The following is a 15230-nucleotide window of genomic DNA, read 5'->3' on the forward strand; positions in this document are numbered from 1 at the left end:
GGGGGCGTGGCAGGTGTTGCGGTGTTTTGCTGGGCGCTGGGGGAGGGCCCGCTGTTCTTAGTACTGAATCTTAATGCATCTAAACCAGGCACTTAAAAGGAGAACTCGCTACCTACCGTGGGCTCCTCTGGAATACAAAACAGGATGTTTAGAGAAAGTTTCAAAGGCACGCGAGCTGACCAATGGCTTTCTGTTTCGCGCTCCACCCCCTGCGCAAGCGGTTGAAGGTCCTCGTGCTACTATTGGCTCAGGCTGGGGGCGGGTCCGGCACAACTGCGTCGCGGTACTTTTGCCTCAGCGTTCCTGGATGCGCGAGGCGCGTCTTTGTTACACGTTTCCGGGCATCCTTTTTCCTTTGCATGCGGCGCTGGGTGCCGAATTTTAAACAGCCATGGCCCGTCGGGTCTGGCGTCAGCGGGCCCTGAAGCGGTGTCTGAACGAAGTTGACAAAAACACAGGCCGGCCTGAGTGCTTCCTCACGTAAGTGCGCTGAGCCTGGGCTCGGGATTCCGCCCAGATCTCACGTGGGCGCGGGCTGCGGGCCTTTGTCAATTTCTGGACTAGGGGTGAGGTAAAGGAAAGCGTAGATCTCTTTTTACCAAATTTCAGATTGTTTATGCACCGGTAGCCTGTCAAAATATTTTAAAGTTGTACAGAGAGGATCTTGAAGTCGTGTGCTGTTGAAATCAAAGTAAGCCCAGTTTTAACGCTCAGAGGCTTACGCACTCCCTGCCCCTCTACACACACACCGCCGCACGCTCGATTGGTTGCTTTCTCCCGAGATCTTCCAAAGATCTCGGTGCTTACTTATACATCATCATATTTCACCGAAAGTATTAGCATGTCGCTTGTCTATCCGCCTCCACGACTGAGCTCCTGGAGAAGTAGGACTGCCTTTCCTCTCTCTTACAAGCATGAGCTCTTTGTATTTTGTTGGAGGACTTAAAATGCGATCTGTCAAAGTGTGGCTCACATTTACGATTCAAACCTCACCTCTTCAAGCTCTAGGCGCACAGCACCTGCAGCCCCTCTGTACTCTCAATATCACAAGTTTAAGGTGCTCAAATGAACTGTTGCTTCTATTTAATGAACTCCCCTATACTCTGCCCTCCCTGGAATTCTTTCCTCTTGTTCTCACCTGCCTTCTCTGTCTCAGTGGCACCTCTGTCTTTCCAGTCATTCAGACATAACTTAGCTATTTCCTGTATGTTCTTCTCTTTCTCAGTTCTGCATCGCATTCATTAGCAATTCTGTCTGCTCTGTCTCATAACCTTATTCTAAACTTGACTACTTAGTGTATCCACTGCTGTCATCTCAGTACAGTTCTTCCTTATTCCTTTGCCAACAAGGCTGCACCAACCTCCCAATCACCCTATTTTCATTCCTTTTCCTCCATAAGCCATCTCTCCAAAGCATAAATTAGATCACTTTACTCCTCTGCTTAAAACCTTTGGATGGCTTCTCTTTACACTTAAAATGGCAAATTCATAACTCCAAGCCCTACCAGATTTGGCCCCCACTTACGTCTCTAACCACACTCCAGCCATGCTGACCTTTCTATTCCTCAGACTCACCTAGCACATGTCCATCTTAGGAAATTTATTTTTTTAAAAAAATATTTTATTTATTTTAGACAGAGGGGAAAGTGGGGAGAAAGAGGAAGAGAAACATCAATGAGTGGTTGCCTCTTGAGTGCCCTCTACTGGGGACCTGGCCTGCAACCCAGGCATGTGCCCTGACTGGGAATGAAACCCACAATCCTTTGGTTTGCAGGTTGCAGGCCGGTGCTCAATCCACTGAGCCATACCAGCCAGGGCAGGAAATTTATTCTTGTAGTTTCTTCTGCCTAGAATCTTTGTAAGACTTTGTAAGAGATCTTAGTAAGAGTGTCTCCCTATGTGTAGGTGTCATCTCGAATGTCATAGCCTCAGAGAGCTATTCTGTCCACCTGTGCCAAAGCAGGAGTGACATTTAATATAGCAGAGTTGGGAATTTAAGACTGAGGTTCATCATGTAACTCTAGGCAAATTGATCTGTAACAGATTCCCTGCCTAAAATCCTACACCAGATTCTTAAATAGTTAGTTGACACTTTTATATATGTGGCTTTTATAAGGTGGCTCATCAGCAAGATTGCCCACTCTTGGGGACCAGAATCCATAGGTAAAATTGACGTTTCATTCAAGTTTGATTTTGCACAAGAGTTGGATGTTTTTTTCCTTTTAATTTCTGAGTGCTGTAAAATTACTACCTATCAATATAAATCTCATCTAACTTCCTCCCCAACCTCCTTCATAGGACTCAGGATGAACTGGCATCAAACTTCACTTCTTTAACAAAAGTACTTTACGACTTTAACAAAATCCTAGAGAATGGCAGGATCCACGGAAGTCCTTTACAGAAACTGGTGATAGACAAGTTTGATGATGAGCAGATTTGGCAACAGCTGGAACTTCAGAATGAGCCGGCCTTACAGTACTTTGAGAATACAGTCTGTGAAGCCCTTAACGATGAAGACATCAGTCTTCTCCCAGAGAGTGAAGAGCAGGAGGACCAAGAGGACAGCTCAGAGATGGAGGCTGACAGCCAGGGGGACCTAGAACAGCACGTGAAGGAGGAGGAGGAGGATAAAGTGTCAGACCTGAGTGGTGATGAACCTGAAGGGGATGAGACGGCCAAACGCCCGAGTGAACATGGTCTGCGGAAAAGCCCAGTTTTCAGTGATGAGGATTCCGATCTTGACTTTGACATCAGCAAATTGGAACAGCAGAGCAAGGTGCAAAACAAAATGCCCAGGAAGCCAAGAGAAAAGTCCATAGTGGATGATAAATTCTTCAAACTGTCCGAAATGGAGACCTTTTTAGAAAACATGGAGAGAGAAGAGGAGCAAAAAGATGATGCTGAGGAGGAAGAGATTGATTTATTTGAAGATGTTGACTCCGATGAAGATGAGGGAGGACTGTTTGGAAGTCAGACACGAAAACTTAAGGTAAAGTTTTGGGAGAAGAGAGAAGGAGTCTTTTTTTAAAATCCTCACCTGAGGATACGTTATTGACTTTTAGAGAGAGGGGAAGGGAGAGAGAGTGATAGAAAGAGAGACATCAGTATGAGAAACACATCGATCCGTTGCACCCTGACTGGGATCTGAACCTGCAACCCAGGTATATGCCCTGACCAGGGATTGAACCTACAACCTTTCGGTGTATGACATTATACTGTAAACAACTGAGCCCCACTGTCCAGGCCAAGAAAAGGTACTTTTTACCTCCTTGAATTATGTTTTGTTCTGTTTCTTGAGAAAAGGTTAAAGTACCTCAGAACTCACTGGGGCGTAAGAGAAATATTTATATCAGTTAAAAGGAATTGACTGAAAAAAGTAGACCAAAGCCAGCATTTCTTTTTAAATATTTTATTTATTTATCTTTGGAAGGAGAGAGGGAGAGAAACATCAATGTATGGTTGCCTTTCGTTAGTCCTCTGCTGGGAACTGGTCTGCAACCCAGGCATGTGCCCTGACTGGGAATCGAACTGCGATTGTCTGGTTCGCAGGCCTGCGCTCAATCCACTGAGCTACACCAGCCAGGACTCAAAGCCAGCATTTCTTCATCACAGAACACTTGTAGGTAGGGTAGCTTAAGAACCATAATCACACTTGTTAGAGACAGTCAGAATATTCCCTCATACATATATTTTCACCCAGCATTAGAAATAATAGTGAAAGGAAGGCATTTGTATACTTTATTTAGGCAGGGATACTTTGGGAATAATTTTAGTTAGAAGATTTAGAGATAGGTCTCTGGCTCATGTGGCTCAGTGGATTGACTGTGGGCCTGTGAACCAAAGGGTCACTGGTTCAATTCCCAGTCAGGGCGCATGCCTGGGTTGGGGGCCAGGTCCCCAGTGAGGGGCATGTGAAAGGCACCTACACATTGATGTTTCTCTTCCTCTCTTTCTCCCTCCTCTAAAAATAAATAAATAAAACCTTAAAAAAAAAAAAGAATATTATGGTACTCTATCAAAGAATCCATACTTCCAGTTCGTTATGGTCTAGTAGTTCTCAGGGATTTATGGTAGTGTTATTATTGGTCGATTTTCCCTATAGAATACTTAAGTACACATATAAGCATGACTTGATGCATTTTCCTATCCTTAATTAAAAGTTTTAAGTCTTTTTGTTTTAGTCAGGTAAAAGTTCCAGGAACCTGAAATACAAAGATTTCTTTGATCCAGTTGAAAGTGATGAGGACGGAGCAAGTGCTCATGATGAAGAACTGGGTTCGGAGGAAGAAGAGGAAGGAATTCCTGACGGAGGAGGAGACAACAGCCTGTCGGAAACGTGAGTTTTTTCAGTGGTCCTTTACGTGGAGTCGGAGCTGCCCAGCCATGTCCTAAGAAGTTAGGTTCTCTAAGATCACATAGTCTCAAGATGGACAGAAGAAAGTCAACTTATGAAGGATCAAGTCAAGGACCATGTATAAAGGACCATGGACAAGGACAGCAGTGGGGAGGATTGAACGTGGGGGGCAGGCAGGGCAGGGGAGAGCATGGGGGGGAAATGGGGACAAAAATAATCGAACAATAAAAACATTTTTAAAAGTAAATGTGGAAAAAGGTCATCTTAAATGGGCTTGAGAAATCACCTGATGAAGATAAAACATCACGACAAGTAGCACTCAAACCTTTATTACAAGAGCTTTGATTTGTTTTCTGTGCCCATAAAAACACCTCGTTGTTATTCGTGCGAGATAACATTGCATTGTAGATTGATAGTAATTTACTGTCTTTATGGTGCACACTTTTTGTTCCATTTTAGCTAAATAATTTCTTCTGTTGGTCTTTCATAACTGAATGACTTCAGAAGTTCTGAGTATTCAGTTGCATTAGGCATACAGAAGAGAGCTCTAATTACTAGAGAATTTGTTTCTCTTTCTTTCCCTTTTGAAAAGTGGTGTTTCCTTCTGTGCATGTTTCAACACTATAGGGACGAAGATAATGACCTTGAAGAAGCTGAAGACAATAAACCACATAAAGAAACCTCGAAAAGAGTCACCTTTGCTTTGCCAGATGATGAGGAAATGGAAGACACGAATATCTTCAATGTGCAGAAAGATTCTACTGAAGTTAAATCTTCTTTTGAAAAAAGACAGGAAAAGGTAACAAATAGGAACTTAAGGAATTGGTTGATACGCTTATGTGACTGTGGAACTTACAGAGTACTAACCTACTCTGTTTTTCTTGGTAGAACGCTTAATTATCCGTTAAACACGCACAGAGATCTGGCCGCTTGGTGCAGCTCCCTGTAGAGAGCCCGTGGGGAACGCGGCTGATCTGTGACAATCGGTGCTGCCTACCCCAGCCTGTGGCTTTCAGTGCGTGGCGCCTCAGCAAAACCCTGTTTCCTTTCCCTCACACCTGTGGCACGTCTTTCCAAATCAGCTGTCCTGGGAACCCGTCCTTGTAACCGTCAGTAGCTGCTCTTACGGATACTGCGTATTTCTCTGAGGTGCTCTGGAGATGGTTTTTGTGGGTGCCACATAGATTGAATTTTAATTAATACCATCTCAAACACATCTTCTGAAGTTGATGAAAATTTTTTCCATGTCACATGATTTTGGACCAATGAAATGTCCTTTGAAAATAATGTAGTCAGGCTCCAATTAGTTGGTTCTATCATTTAACCATCTTAAAATCGTATCTGGTAGTTAGAAACGAGTATAGGCAAATAGCCAGAGATACCAAGGATATCAAAAGAGTTATTTAAGAAACGAGAGTCTGAGTTAAATCTAGGATTATCAGAGCATCTTCAGAAGAGAGAGAGGAAGTCTAAAACACTGTAAAAGAAAATAAAAAATTTTCATTGAGTTCATGTCCTTCCCTCCCCCTAAAAGAAGAAAGAAAAGCAAGTTTAGTTTTGCTGGGGATTATATCAGACCTTTAAGAGATAGATGGTTTAATGCTGTTTAATCAATTCCCACCCAGTATAAAGCTTACCATATATACAGAGTAAAGCTTGCAAACTTTTTTCTTGTGAAGCTATTATACTATGAGTACCCAGACTGACAAAGGTAACGTGAAAACACACGCACACATACACACACACACAGCCTCATATATGAATAATGATGCAAAAACCCAGAATAACACAGTGGAAAAGAATGGCCACCACACCCACGTGGGCTTCATCCCATTGATTCAGGATTAGGAAATCTACTTATCAGTTCTGGATCATAACAGTTTAAGGATAAAAACCATACGGTCAGCTCTGCATGTGTCCAGAAGACATTGATAAAATTCAGTGTCTCTTTCTAATTTTTTTTTTCACTCCTAGGGGAATACAAATACATCTAGGCAAAAGGTGCCTGCATGTTTAGTGGTAAAACTCCAGAAATATCCCTTTAAAATAATAAGACAAAATGCCCCCTATGACCACTGTTATTTAACATTCCTTTAGAAATGTTAGCCAATGCAACTACAAAAGAAAAAGGGAAGAAAAACCTAAATGAACACATTCATATTTGCAGATAGTATCAGAAAAAGCCAGCCAATGAAGTGAAAAGCAACTAGGGAAAAGAAGAGAAGTCAGGTAGGGGGCTGAGAAGGCTGGTGTTCGATACACTATGTAGTCACTATAACGTCTTTCGCACTGAGAGGTCACTTGGATTGGAGTGTGGAGTCAAAGCATCAGGCTCCATCAGATGCTAATGTAATGACAAACATGACTTAATCTTGGAATTCTTAATAATTAAAGTTGTTAGTGGCTTGTAAATAGATAGCTAATTTGACTAGTAGAGCGCAGAAAAAATGCATCTGGGGGTGGGGATTAGTATATTACAGGCTTGACATTTCAAATCAATGGGGAAGAGAGGTCGTCACCTCACCACAGGTGACAGGAGCAGGGAGTCACTACCAGCATAATACAGAGGGGTCAGGGACACCACAGAATTGTGCTGAGGAACCGTACATTTCTTGCCCACTTTTAAGAACATTAGTTGCTTCTACTCAACTAGACAGCAGGTTTTGTTTCCTAAAAGTACGAGAAATCCTTTCGTTCCTTTCTCAGATGAATGAAAAAATTGCATCTTTAGAAAAAGAGTTGTTGGAAAAAAAGCCCTGGCAGCTTCAGGGGGAAGTGACAGCACAGAAGCGGCCGGAGAACAGCCTTCTGGAGGAGACGCTGCACTTTGACCACGCCGTCCGCATGGGTAGGTGCCCGCGCGGGCTCCTGCCCCGCCCCTGCCGCACTTTCCCCGTGGGTGTTTCACAGAAAGCCTGGGACGAGTATTGCTCTGTCCCCAAGTTTTTATCTTAAAGTCTCGCCGACATACAGAAGGGTGGAAGGAACAGCGCAGTGAAGAAGCGTTTGCCATTCACCTCCTGCTGTCATCGCCCACTGATTACTTTGTGAGCTAGCCAGGCCCCTGGTCACTTCGTCACATCCTTTCTGGCACCTGTGAAGGCAACAGGAATGTCCACTGTGTCCCCTGCTAGAGACAGTGGAAGGGGGGTGGGATTCCCCAGGTGCGCGGATAAAAGTGGCAGCACTGACTACCATTCAGACCCTAGTTTTGTGGCCCTGTGACTGGAGGGAGCATCAGAAGGCTAGTAAGCACAGAGGGGTGCCCCCTCCCCAACTCTCTGCTTCAGGGTATGGGGTGGGGCCTGAGAATTCATCTTTCCTGCAGCCCCCCGCTGTCCGTGCTGCTGGTTCAGGGACCTCCCTCGCCACCCCACCCTTTGCAAAACTCGGGCCTAGATCCTGTCTCCCCACTGAGAACATGTTTTGTTGCCACTAGCGCCTGTGATCACGGAGGAAACCACCCTGCAGCTAGAAGACATCATTAAGCAGAGGATCAGAGACCAGGTCTGTAAGAATGAACTTGAACCCCATTTGGAATTTTCAGAAACACTATGAGAGTATTTGGGGAGTAGGAATACCTGTTTGCATAGAAGTTGTATGTCAGTTCATTTCGAAGTCCTGCATCAATGCTAAACACGTCGTCAGCTTTTGTTCTGTGAGGCGCTACCTTCACGGGTGCCCTGGAAATACAGTGTTGTGCCAGAGGGGAAGGGGCAGCCAGAGCCGGTGCCAGGGTTCCCTGCGCTTTGCCAGCCTGCTGAATGGCATGCGGTGAGGCTGGGGAGGGTGACAGGTGTGGTGGCTGGTGTCTGATTCCACGTGGTCACACCCAGGACCCTTGCTCTAGGCACAGTATCCAGTGTGACAGACGAAGGGTCTGATTTTGTTTTTTTTTAATCAAATGTTAAAAACATAACAAAGAGCTATTTAAGAATTGACCTTTGTAGGCCCTGGCTGGCGTGGCTCAGTGGATTGAGCACAGGCCTGCAACCCAAAGGGTCGCTGGTTCAATTCCCAGTAAGGGCACATGCCTGGGTTGCAGGTCAGGTCCCCAGTAGGGGGCACATGAGAGGCAGCCACACACTGACTCCCTCTCTCTCCCTCCCTTCCTCTCTCTAAAAATAAGTAAATAAAACCTTAAATAAATAAGAAAGAACTGAGCGTCTTCTGTACATTTAGCATACAACTTCAGTTATGTGACATGCTTAATGAGAGATGGCTTTAGGACATGTGAGTGATGCTTGCCTAGAATAGGAAGGGTCTGGTGAGTGGGCTAAGGAGAGTATCTTTAACTCTGAAATGAGATGAGACAAACTTGACTTTTTAAATAAACCATGAAGGGGAGATAGGGAATTGACATTGGTAACCAGGACAGGGAGACACGCTTAAAACAAAAACAAAGGATACTTGAGTGATGTGCTCTTTGCTTTTCCTAACACTTTGTGACTTGAACAGTCATTTCCGGGGTGAAAATTACTTTCTTGCTGGGGCAGTTGGCTTGGTCTGGGACGAGACCAGATAATCCAGAGGCAGAGTCTTAAGTGAGCCTAGAAAGAAAGGATGGATTTTCGTGAATTTACATTCCACCTGCCTCTCACTCTTCAGGCTTGGGATGACGTGGTGCGGAAAGAGAAACCTAAAGAGGAAGCGTACGAATATAAAAAGCGGCTAACGCTGGACCACGAGAAGAGCAAGTTGAGCCTTGCTGAGATTTACGAACAGGAATACGTCAGGCTCCACCAGGTAAGGAAGCCCCTAAGGCGGGGCCGTGGGGGAAAGAGAGCTAAGTTAGAGAAGTTCTCCTGTTGTTTGGGATGGTCAAAGTGAGCAAACACAGAAATCTCGAGCTCTTGGCTGACCTTGCCTTGTGTGAGCGGAGACCGAGCAAGCTCGGGAGAGTGCGAGAGAGTGCTCCCACTGAGTGGCGGGGTGGGGGGCGGTTTTGCACGGAGCGGTGCTCACCTGATAGCTGCACACCTAGGAACTTTCCAGCAGTTGTGATGGTGGTGCTGCCGCTGTTGAGCCCTTCCTCACTCACACTGGAGACATGGCGGGTGTGTTTTATAGGTTAGTCTGTGACTTCATTCCGATGTTTAGGTCCGTTTTGGTCTTTGTTTTTCTTTACTTAAATTCTTTAAAAAAAAAATCTCTGGTTAAATAGAACAAAGACCTATTTCCAAAAGTATTATATTCCCAGTATAATAACTGTGAATGATTCCTTTACATTGGATTTAATGGGACTGGGGTCAATATGTGCTTGGGGATGAGGTGGCATTTTTATTCTGCAAAAGCCATGGAAGATCCCTGCCGGACTTTGTTCACTGATGCCACTTACGCCGCGAGAGCAAACCGCCCTCGGTGCCACTGTGAGGTGGAAGAACAGGGAAGGATGGAGGTAGAATTCTTCCTGGCCGCTCTGCCACCCAAGGTGGCGTTGGAGGGATGGTGCACGGCCTCGGGAGATGCTCACTGAATGTCACCTGGCTACCTTGAGGAGGTTCGACAGAGATAGAAAGTAGTTGGTAACTGCGAGAGTTAAAACCGAGGTTAAGTGTCTACCAGGCAGCTAGCACCAGCCCTGTAAACATCCGATTATTCGTACCGCAGGAGTCCACAGCCAGTTCGCAAGCCTTTGAGCACAGACTCACTGAGGCACATTCTGAAGCCATGCCTTTAAGGGTTGGGCTAAACCCAATGGGTGGTTTCCCAAGGCCTGGAACCAAACTCAAGGTCACGGGCAAGAGGGTGGTGAACAGCTTGCAAGTGAACCTTTACTCTTAGTTGCCTGTGTGATACGTATCCAGGCAGAGGCTGTATGTTGTGTGTGATTCACCTGGGGCGAGGCAAAGCGGCACGTTTAGGATTAAATGTGAGCGAGGTTAAAACAGTAAGAGCAGCAGACGTGTGCGTGTGTGTGGCCGGCACGTGAGCTCCGGTGCCGGGCACTGGACACAGACCCAGAAGAAGCATTTTGGGCAGAGGAGGAAGAAAAGTATAAAGTTTGCCACCTCCCCTCAGTAAAATGAAAACTGCTGGCAATTTCTTTCAATTTGAGTAATCAGAATAAGTCACCAATTACACATAAGTAAAAGAAAGTAAGTCCCTGCAATTCAATTGGCTATTTGAATAATTTTACAAAGTCCACATTAACACCTCAGTGTCTATTTTATTTTAAACCAAAGTGACATAACCATTTGAAAGTGAACAATTCACATAACATGAAGGAATCGGTTTAAAGGGAGCGAGTCAGGGGCATTTCATGCAGTGTTCACGCACACCCTCTCTCTCTAGTCCCACAACATTTCCATCGCCCCTGCAGTAAAACCACACACCCGCCTCCCCCCAGCCCGAGGACCACCAGGCTTGGATTCACCTATCCTAGACATTTCACGCAAATAGAACTGAACCGTGTGCTCCGTGACCTCTCGTGTCTGGCTCCTTTTACGTACTGTAATGTTTTAAGATTGCAGCATGTGTCATTACGTCGTTTCTTTATCACGGATGAATAATATTTCACCACGTATACATACCGAGCTTTCTTCATCTGGTCTTCAGTTTGACCCGCATTTGGGCTCCTCCTATTTGGGGTCATTGCGTATAGTGCTCATCTGAACACAGGTGTTATCTGAGTGCCTGTTTTTAGTTCTTGTGGGTACAGAACTGCTGGTCAGAGGGTAATTCTCTCTTGAGGAGCTGCCCAGCTCGTTTCCACGGTGGCGGGACCTTCGTACTTTCTCACCAGCAGTGCACAGGGTTCCACCTTCTCCACCTCCTCCCCGGCACTTGTTACCTTGCTTCTGTCCTGGGAGCCACCCTCGTGGGAACGGCTTAGTGCCTGGCGGAAGTAAATGCCAAGGGGGGTAAGTTGTAAGTTTCACCTGCTGGAAGCAGTGGCTGCTGCAGCTCCTGAGTGCGCATCAGGTGTCCCTGGGTGGGCGCTGGTGCCCTCGTGGTATCGATCCCCTACCACTGCCCAGGATGCTCTTGGGAGCCGAAGCCTTGATGGCGAGAAATGGGGGAGGCCCCTCATCAGCCTTCATGGAGTGTGTGGTTCTGTGATCGCACCTTAAGCCCCTCAGGCTGATGTTGTTGAACTTACTTCCCAAGGAAAAAAAAGAAGAAGAAGAAAATCCAGAGCACGTGGAGATCCAGAAGATGATGGACTCCCTCTTCTTAAAACTGGACGCCCTCTCGAACTTTCATTTCATCCCTAAACCGGTCAGTGTGTGAAGGTGGTCGCGTGGCGCTCGGGCACATGGGATCTCCGTCCCTTTCTGAGCATTTGCGAGGCGGGCTCTTCATTGGGTGTCTGTTTACAGAAGTCCATTTCTCGTAGCTAGAAAATGCAATGGATCAAGTAGTGCATTGTGACTCTTGTTCCCATGAGCCTTTTCTGTGCGTCTTTTTCCATGTAGTTCTTAGACTGGGCTGTTTCTCCCCTGTAACTGAGGGTGAGGTCATGTTTACGGAAATCCGCAGATTCCGTTAAACAGAAATGGAGATGACATTGAGAATGTACGTAGACACGGAGGTGGAAATGGTTTCATAACAGAGGAAAGAGCTGGTGTTTGAAGGCAGCAGAAGTGTCATGCAAAAGTGCAGGCAGCATGGACACGGCCCCTAAAACACTCAGGTTTCAAAGGTGCTGCCCCCGTAATACCGCCATCACCCGGGAGCCTCCGACTCTCGCTGTCAGCACAGCTTGTGTTTTAAATAATCCCCCAAAGTATCCTATGTGTTAGATTTTAAATTGATAGGTTTGCAACTCATTTCTTCTGTGAGGATTACGTCTGAATTCTATTCAATGGATTGTCTCTTCTCCTAGCCCGTCCCCGAGATTAAAGTCGTGTCGAACCTGCCGGCCATAACCATGGAGGAGGTGGCCCCAGTGAGCGTCAGCGACGCAGCCCTCCTGGCCCCGGAGGAGGTCAAGGTACGGAGCCCGTGCTGAAACGTTAAATACCTGTCACTATGTGAGTTGTTGGTAGCCAGATCTCCATTCATTGTCATTTTTCTTGAGTTTTGTCATCTTTGCTCTAATGTATGTCAGCAGTCTCTAAGTATAATCAAATAATGTTATAACGTATATAACATTCAATATCAGGCTCCTATAATCAGGTATCATTGTGAGGTGTGAGTATGAGAGTTATTATAAATTACAATCAAACTGTTGGCAAACATCCAGTCAGTATCTTGTTATAATCCCTTTGAATACTAGCAGTGTTAGGTTTAAACCAAATTACATATATTGTTTATATACTGTTAGCAGTCTTTGAACATCAGCACTTTCCCCTTAATTTAGCCATTCAACGCTTATCAGTAGTGGAATCAGGGTCTAGAATAGAGCATCTGGATATGGGAAGAGGCTGGACATGCCGAGTGCAGGCAGGCGCTGCCTTGTGAACACGGAACGAGAGGCAACAGCATCTCTGGGTAGATACCTCCTGTCCCTGGGGTCCCTGTGGTGGGCCCGGTGGCTGTCATCAGCGGCTCAGCACCAGGGGGCCCTGAGCATGTTCACGGACCTTGGGCTGGGGTCCGGGTGCTACAGGAGCTGGCTTTGCCCCCGGTGTTCGCTTCTGAGACGTTAGATCACAGGTGGCAAACACAAGGCCCGTGGGGCTGAATCCGGCCCTCCACCTTGTTTTATCTGGCCTGGTACCTTGTTTCTATTCGCTGGCAGTGCCAAGCTCTCGCTTATGGTTAAGCAGCAGTTACACGTATATAGTCCTGAAATGACATTTGGCCCTTTGAATGCAAGTTCAAGGCTGATGTGGCCCCTGGTGAAGATGAGTTTGACACCCCTGCATTAGACTAACTAGTGCAGTGTGTTGGTGGTTCTTTTTTAATAGGAGAAAAATAAAGCTGGAGATATAAAAACTGCTGCTGAGAAAACAGCCACAGACAGGAAGCGAGAAAGGAGGAAAAAGAAATACAGGAAGCATATGAAAATAAAGGAGAAGGAAAAACGGAAGAAACTTCTGGAAAAGAGCAACCCGGACCAGACAGGGAAGTACAGCAAGGCCGCCGCTGCGGAGAAGTTAAAGCAGCTGACCAAAGCAGGCAGAGCTTCGCTGTTAAAGGTAAGGCTGCGGGCAGGGGTCGGCCGGCCGGCGGGGGCCTTTGAGGAGCGGATGGCAAGATGTAGGTGACTTGCGTGGCAGAGCCACTGACGCTGCCCACTGGCGATGGCTGGTTACAGCCCTATACTCTCAGGTCCTCGCAGTAACCTGGGCCTCACAGCAAGCTCTTTCTCCTCCCTTAAATGACAAAACACTGTGGCAGCACAGAGCGCATAGGGTACCTCCGTGTCGACCGGCTGGAGTTTTCAGTTTCCTCTGCCAGGGGCGTCCAACCTTTCAGCGTCTGTGGGCCACAGTGGAAGAAGAGTTGTCTTGGGCCACACATTAAATACACAAACACTAACAAGAACTGCTGAGTAAAAAAAAGGTTTTAAGTAAATCTACGATTTTGTGTTGGGCCAAATTCATAGCCCTCCTGGGCCACATGCGGCCCAGCGACCATGGGTGGGACACCCCTGCTACACTTTGACAGACTGTTGTTTATCCTCATCATTTGGGGTTTTCACCTGTGAGCACATGTCATTTTCAATTGCAGGATGAAGGTAAAGACAAAGCCCTGAAGTCATCTCAAGCATTCTTTTCTAAATTACAAGATCAAGTAAAAATGCAGATCAGTGATGCCAAGAAGACAGAGAAGAAAAAGAAGAAAAGACAGGACATTTCTGTCCATAAATTAAAGCTATAATAGACTTTGACTGTGATGGAAATAGGAACGAATATGTTTATATTCTGCCAGGGTTCTGTTTTATAAATAAAGACTTGGGGAACTTTCCTTGGCCTGGATACTTGAGAATCCCGTGGTGTGAGCACACAGACTCCAGACTGCCAGGGGAGAGCCTCAGCTTGCCTTTCCTGGGTATGAAGCAGGAACCACTGGCGCAGCCCTTCCTTCACTGAACCCACCTAAAAGCCAGCTTGGGCCCCAGGCCAGGGGGCAGGAGCCACCTGTCACAACCAGCTGTCCCAGCAGAGATGCTCATGCTCTGGGGTCTTGATTTTCTTCTCTCTGTCACCCCCGTCACCCTTTCACAAAATGGCGGGATCCTTATACACTCGCCTGACACCTTTCCCCTTGGGAAATGACCTCGTCACCCAGGCCATCGAGTGCTGTCCACAGCCAGCTGTGCAGAGGACAGGTGTGGTCTAAACAGGATAGAAGGTGGCCCTGGCTGGTGTGGCTCAGTGGACTGAGCACCTACCTGCTAACCAAACCAAAGGGTCACCAGTTCCATTCCCAGTCAGGGCACATGCCTGGGTTGCAGTCCAGGTCCCCAGTAGGGGGCGTGCAAGAGACAACCACACATTGATGTTTCTCTCCCTCTCCCTTCCCCTCTAAAAATAAATAAATCTAAAAAACCAAAACAAAACAAAAAAACAGGATGGAAGGTGAACACGCTAGAAAGAAAGCATGACAGTCAGGTGCTCATGGTTTCCAGCCTCCCTGTCCAGGGAACACTTGCCTTTTGTCTGATAGTGTCTCCTAGGACACTTTGGGTGGAAATGCCTTCCAGGACTGTCCAACCTTTTGGCATCTCTGGGCCACACTGGAAGAGTTGTCTTAGGCCCTTCATTAAGTGCATGTGACACGTAATGACAAAAAAGTCTCAACGTTTTAAGCAGATTTACGATTTTGTGTTGGGCCACCTTCACAGCCATCCTGGGCCACATGTGGGCCGCAGGCTGGACACCCCCTGCAAGCTTTACAAGGGGCAGACTTTTCCTGGTCTTGGTGATCTTAGACTTGCCCCTTTAAGCTCCTGCCTCAGGTACACTCCCCGCTCCCTGCTGCTG

General features: G+C 46.5%; 1 protein-coding gene across 1 annotated transcript; it reads left to right on the forward strand.

The window, feature by feature from the left end:
* Positions 1 to 335: 335 nt before the first annotated feature.
* MPHOSPH10 (M-phase phosphoprotein 10) lies at positions 336 to 14211 on the forward strand. Its single transcript, XM_053658943.1, has 11 exons — positions 336 to 480; positions 2298 to 2988; positions 4181 to 4335; positions 4981 to 5152; positions 7060 to 7201; positions 7793 to 7860; positions 8962 to 9099; positions 11464 to 11574; positions 12182 to 12289; positions 13209 to 13439; positions 13975 to 14211. The coding sequence occupies exons 1-11, from the start codon at positions 392 to 394 to the stop codon at positions 14122 to 14124; spliced, it is 2055 nt and encodes a 684-aa protein (XP_053514918.1). The 5' UTR covers positions 336 to 391; the 3' UTR covers positions 14125 to 14211.
* The last annotated feature ends 1019 nt before the right edge of the window (positions 14212 to 15230 follow it).

The sequence above is a fragment of the Artibeus jamaicensis genome, unplaced genomic scaffold (assembly GCF_021234435.1).
Source record: "Artibeus jamaicensis isolate MK-2021 breed Jamaican fruit bat unplaced genomic scaffold, CSHL_Jam_final scaffold_612, whole genome shotgun sequence".
Taxonomy (NCBI): Eukaryota; Metazoa; Chordata; class Mammalia; order Chiroptera; family Phyllostomidae; genus Artibeus; species Artibeus jamaicensis.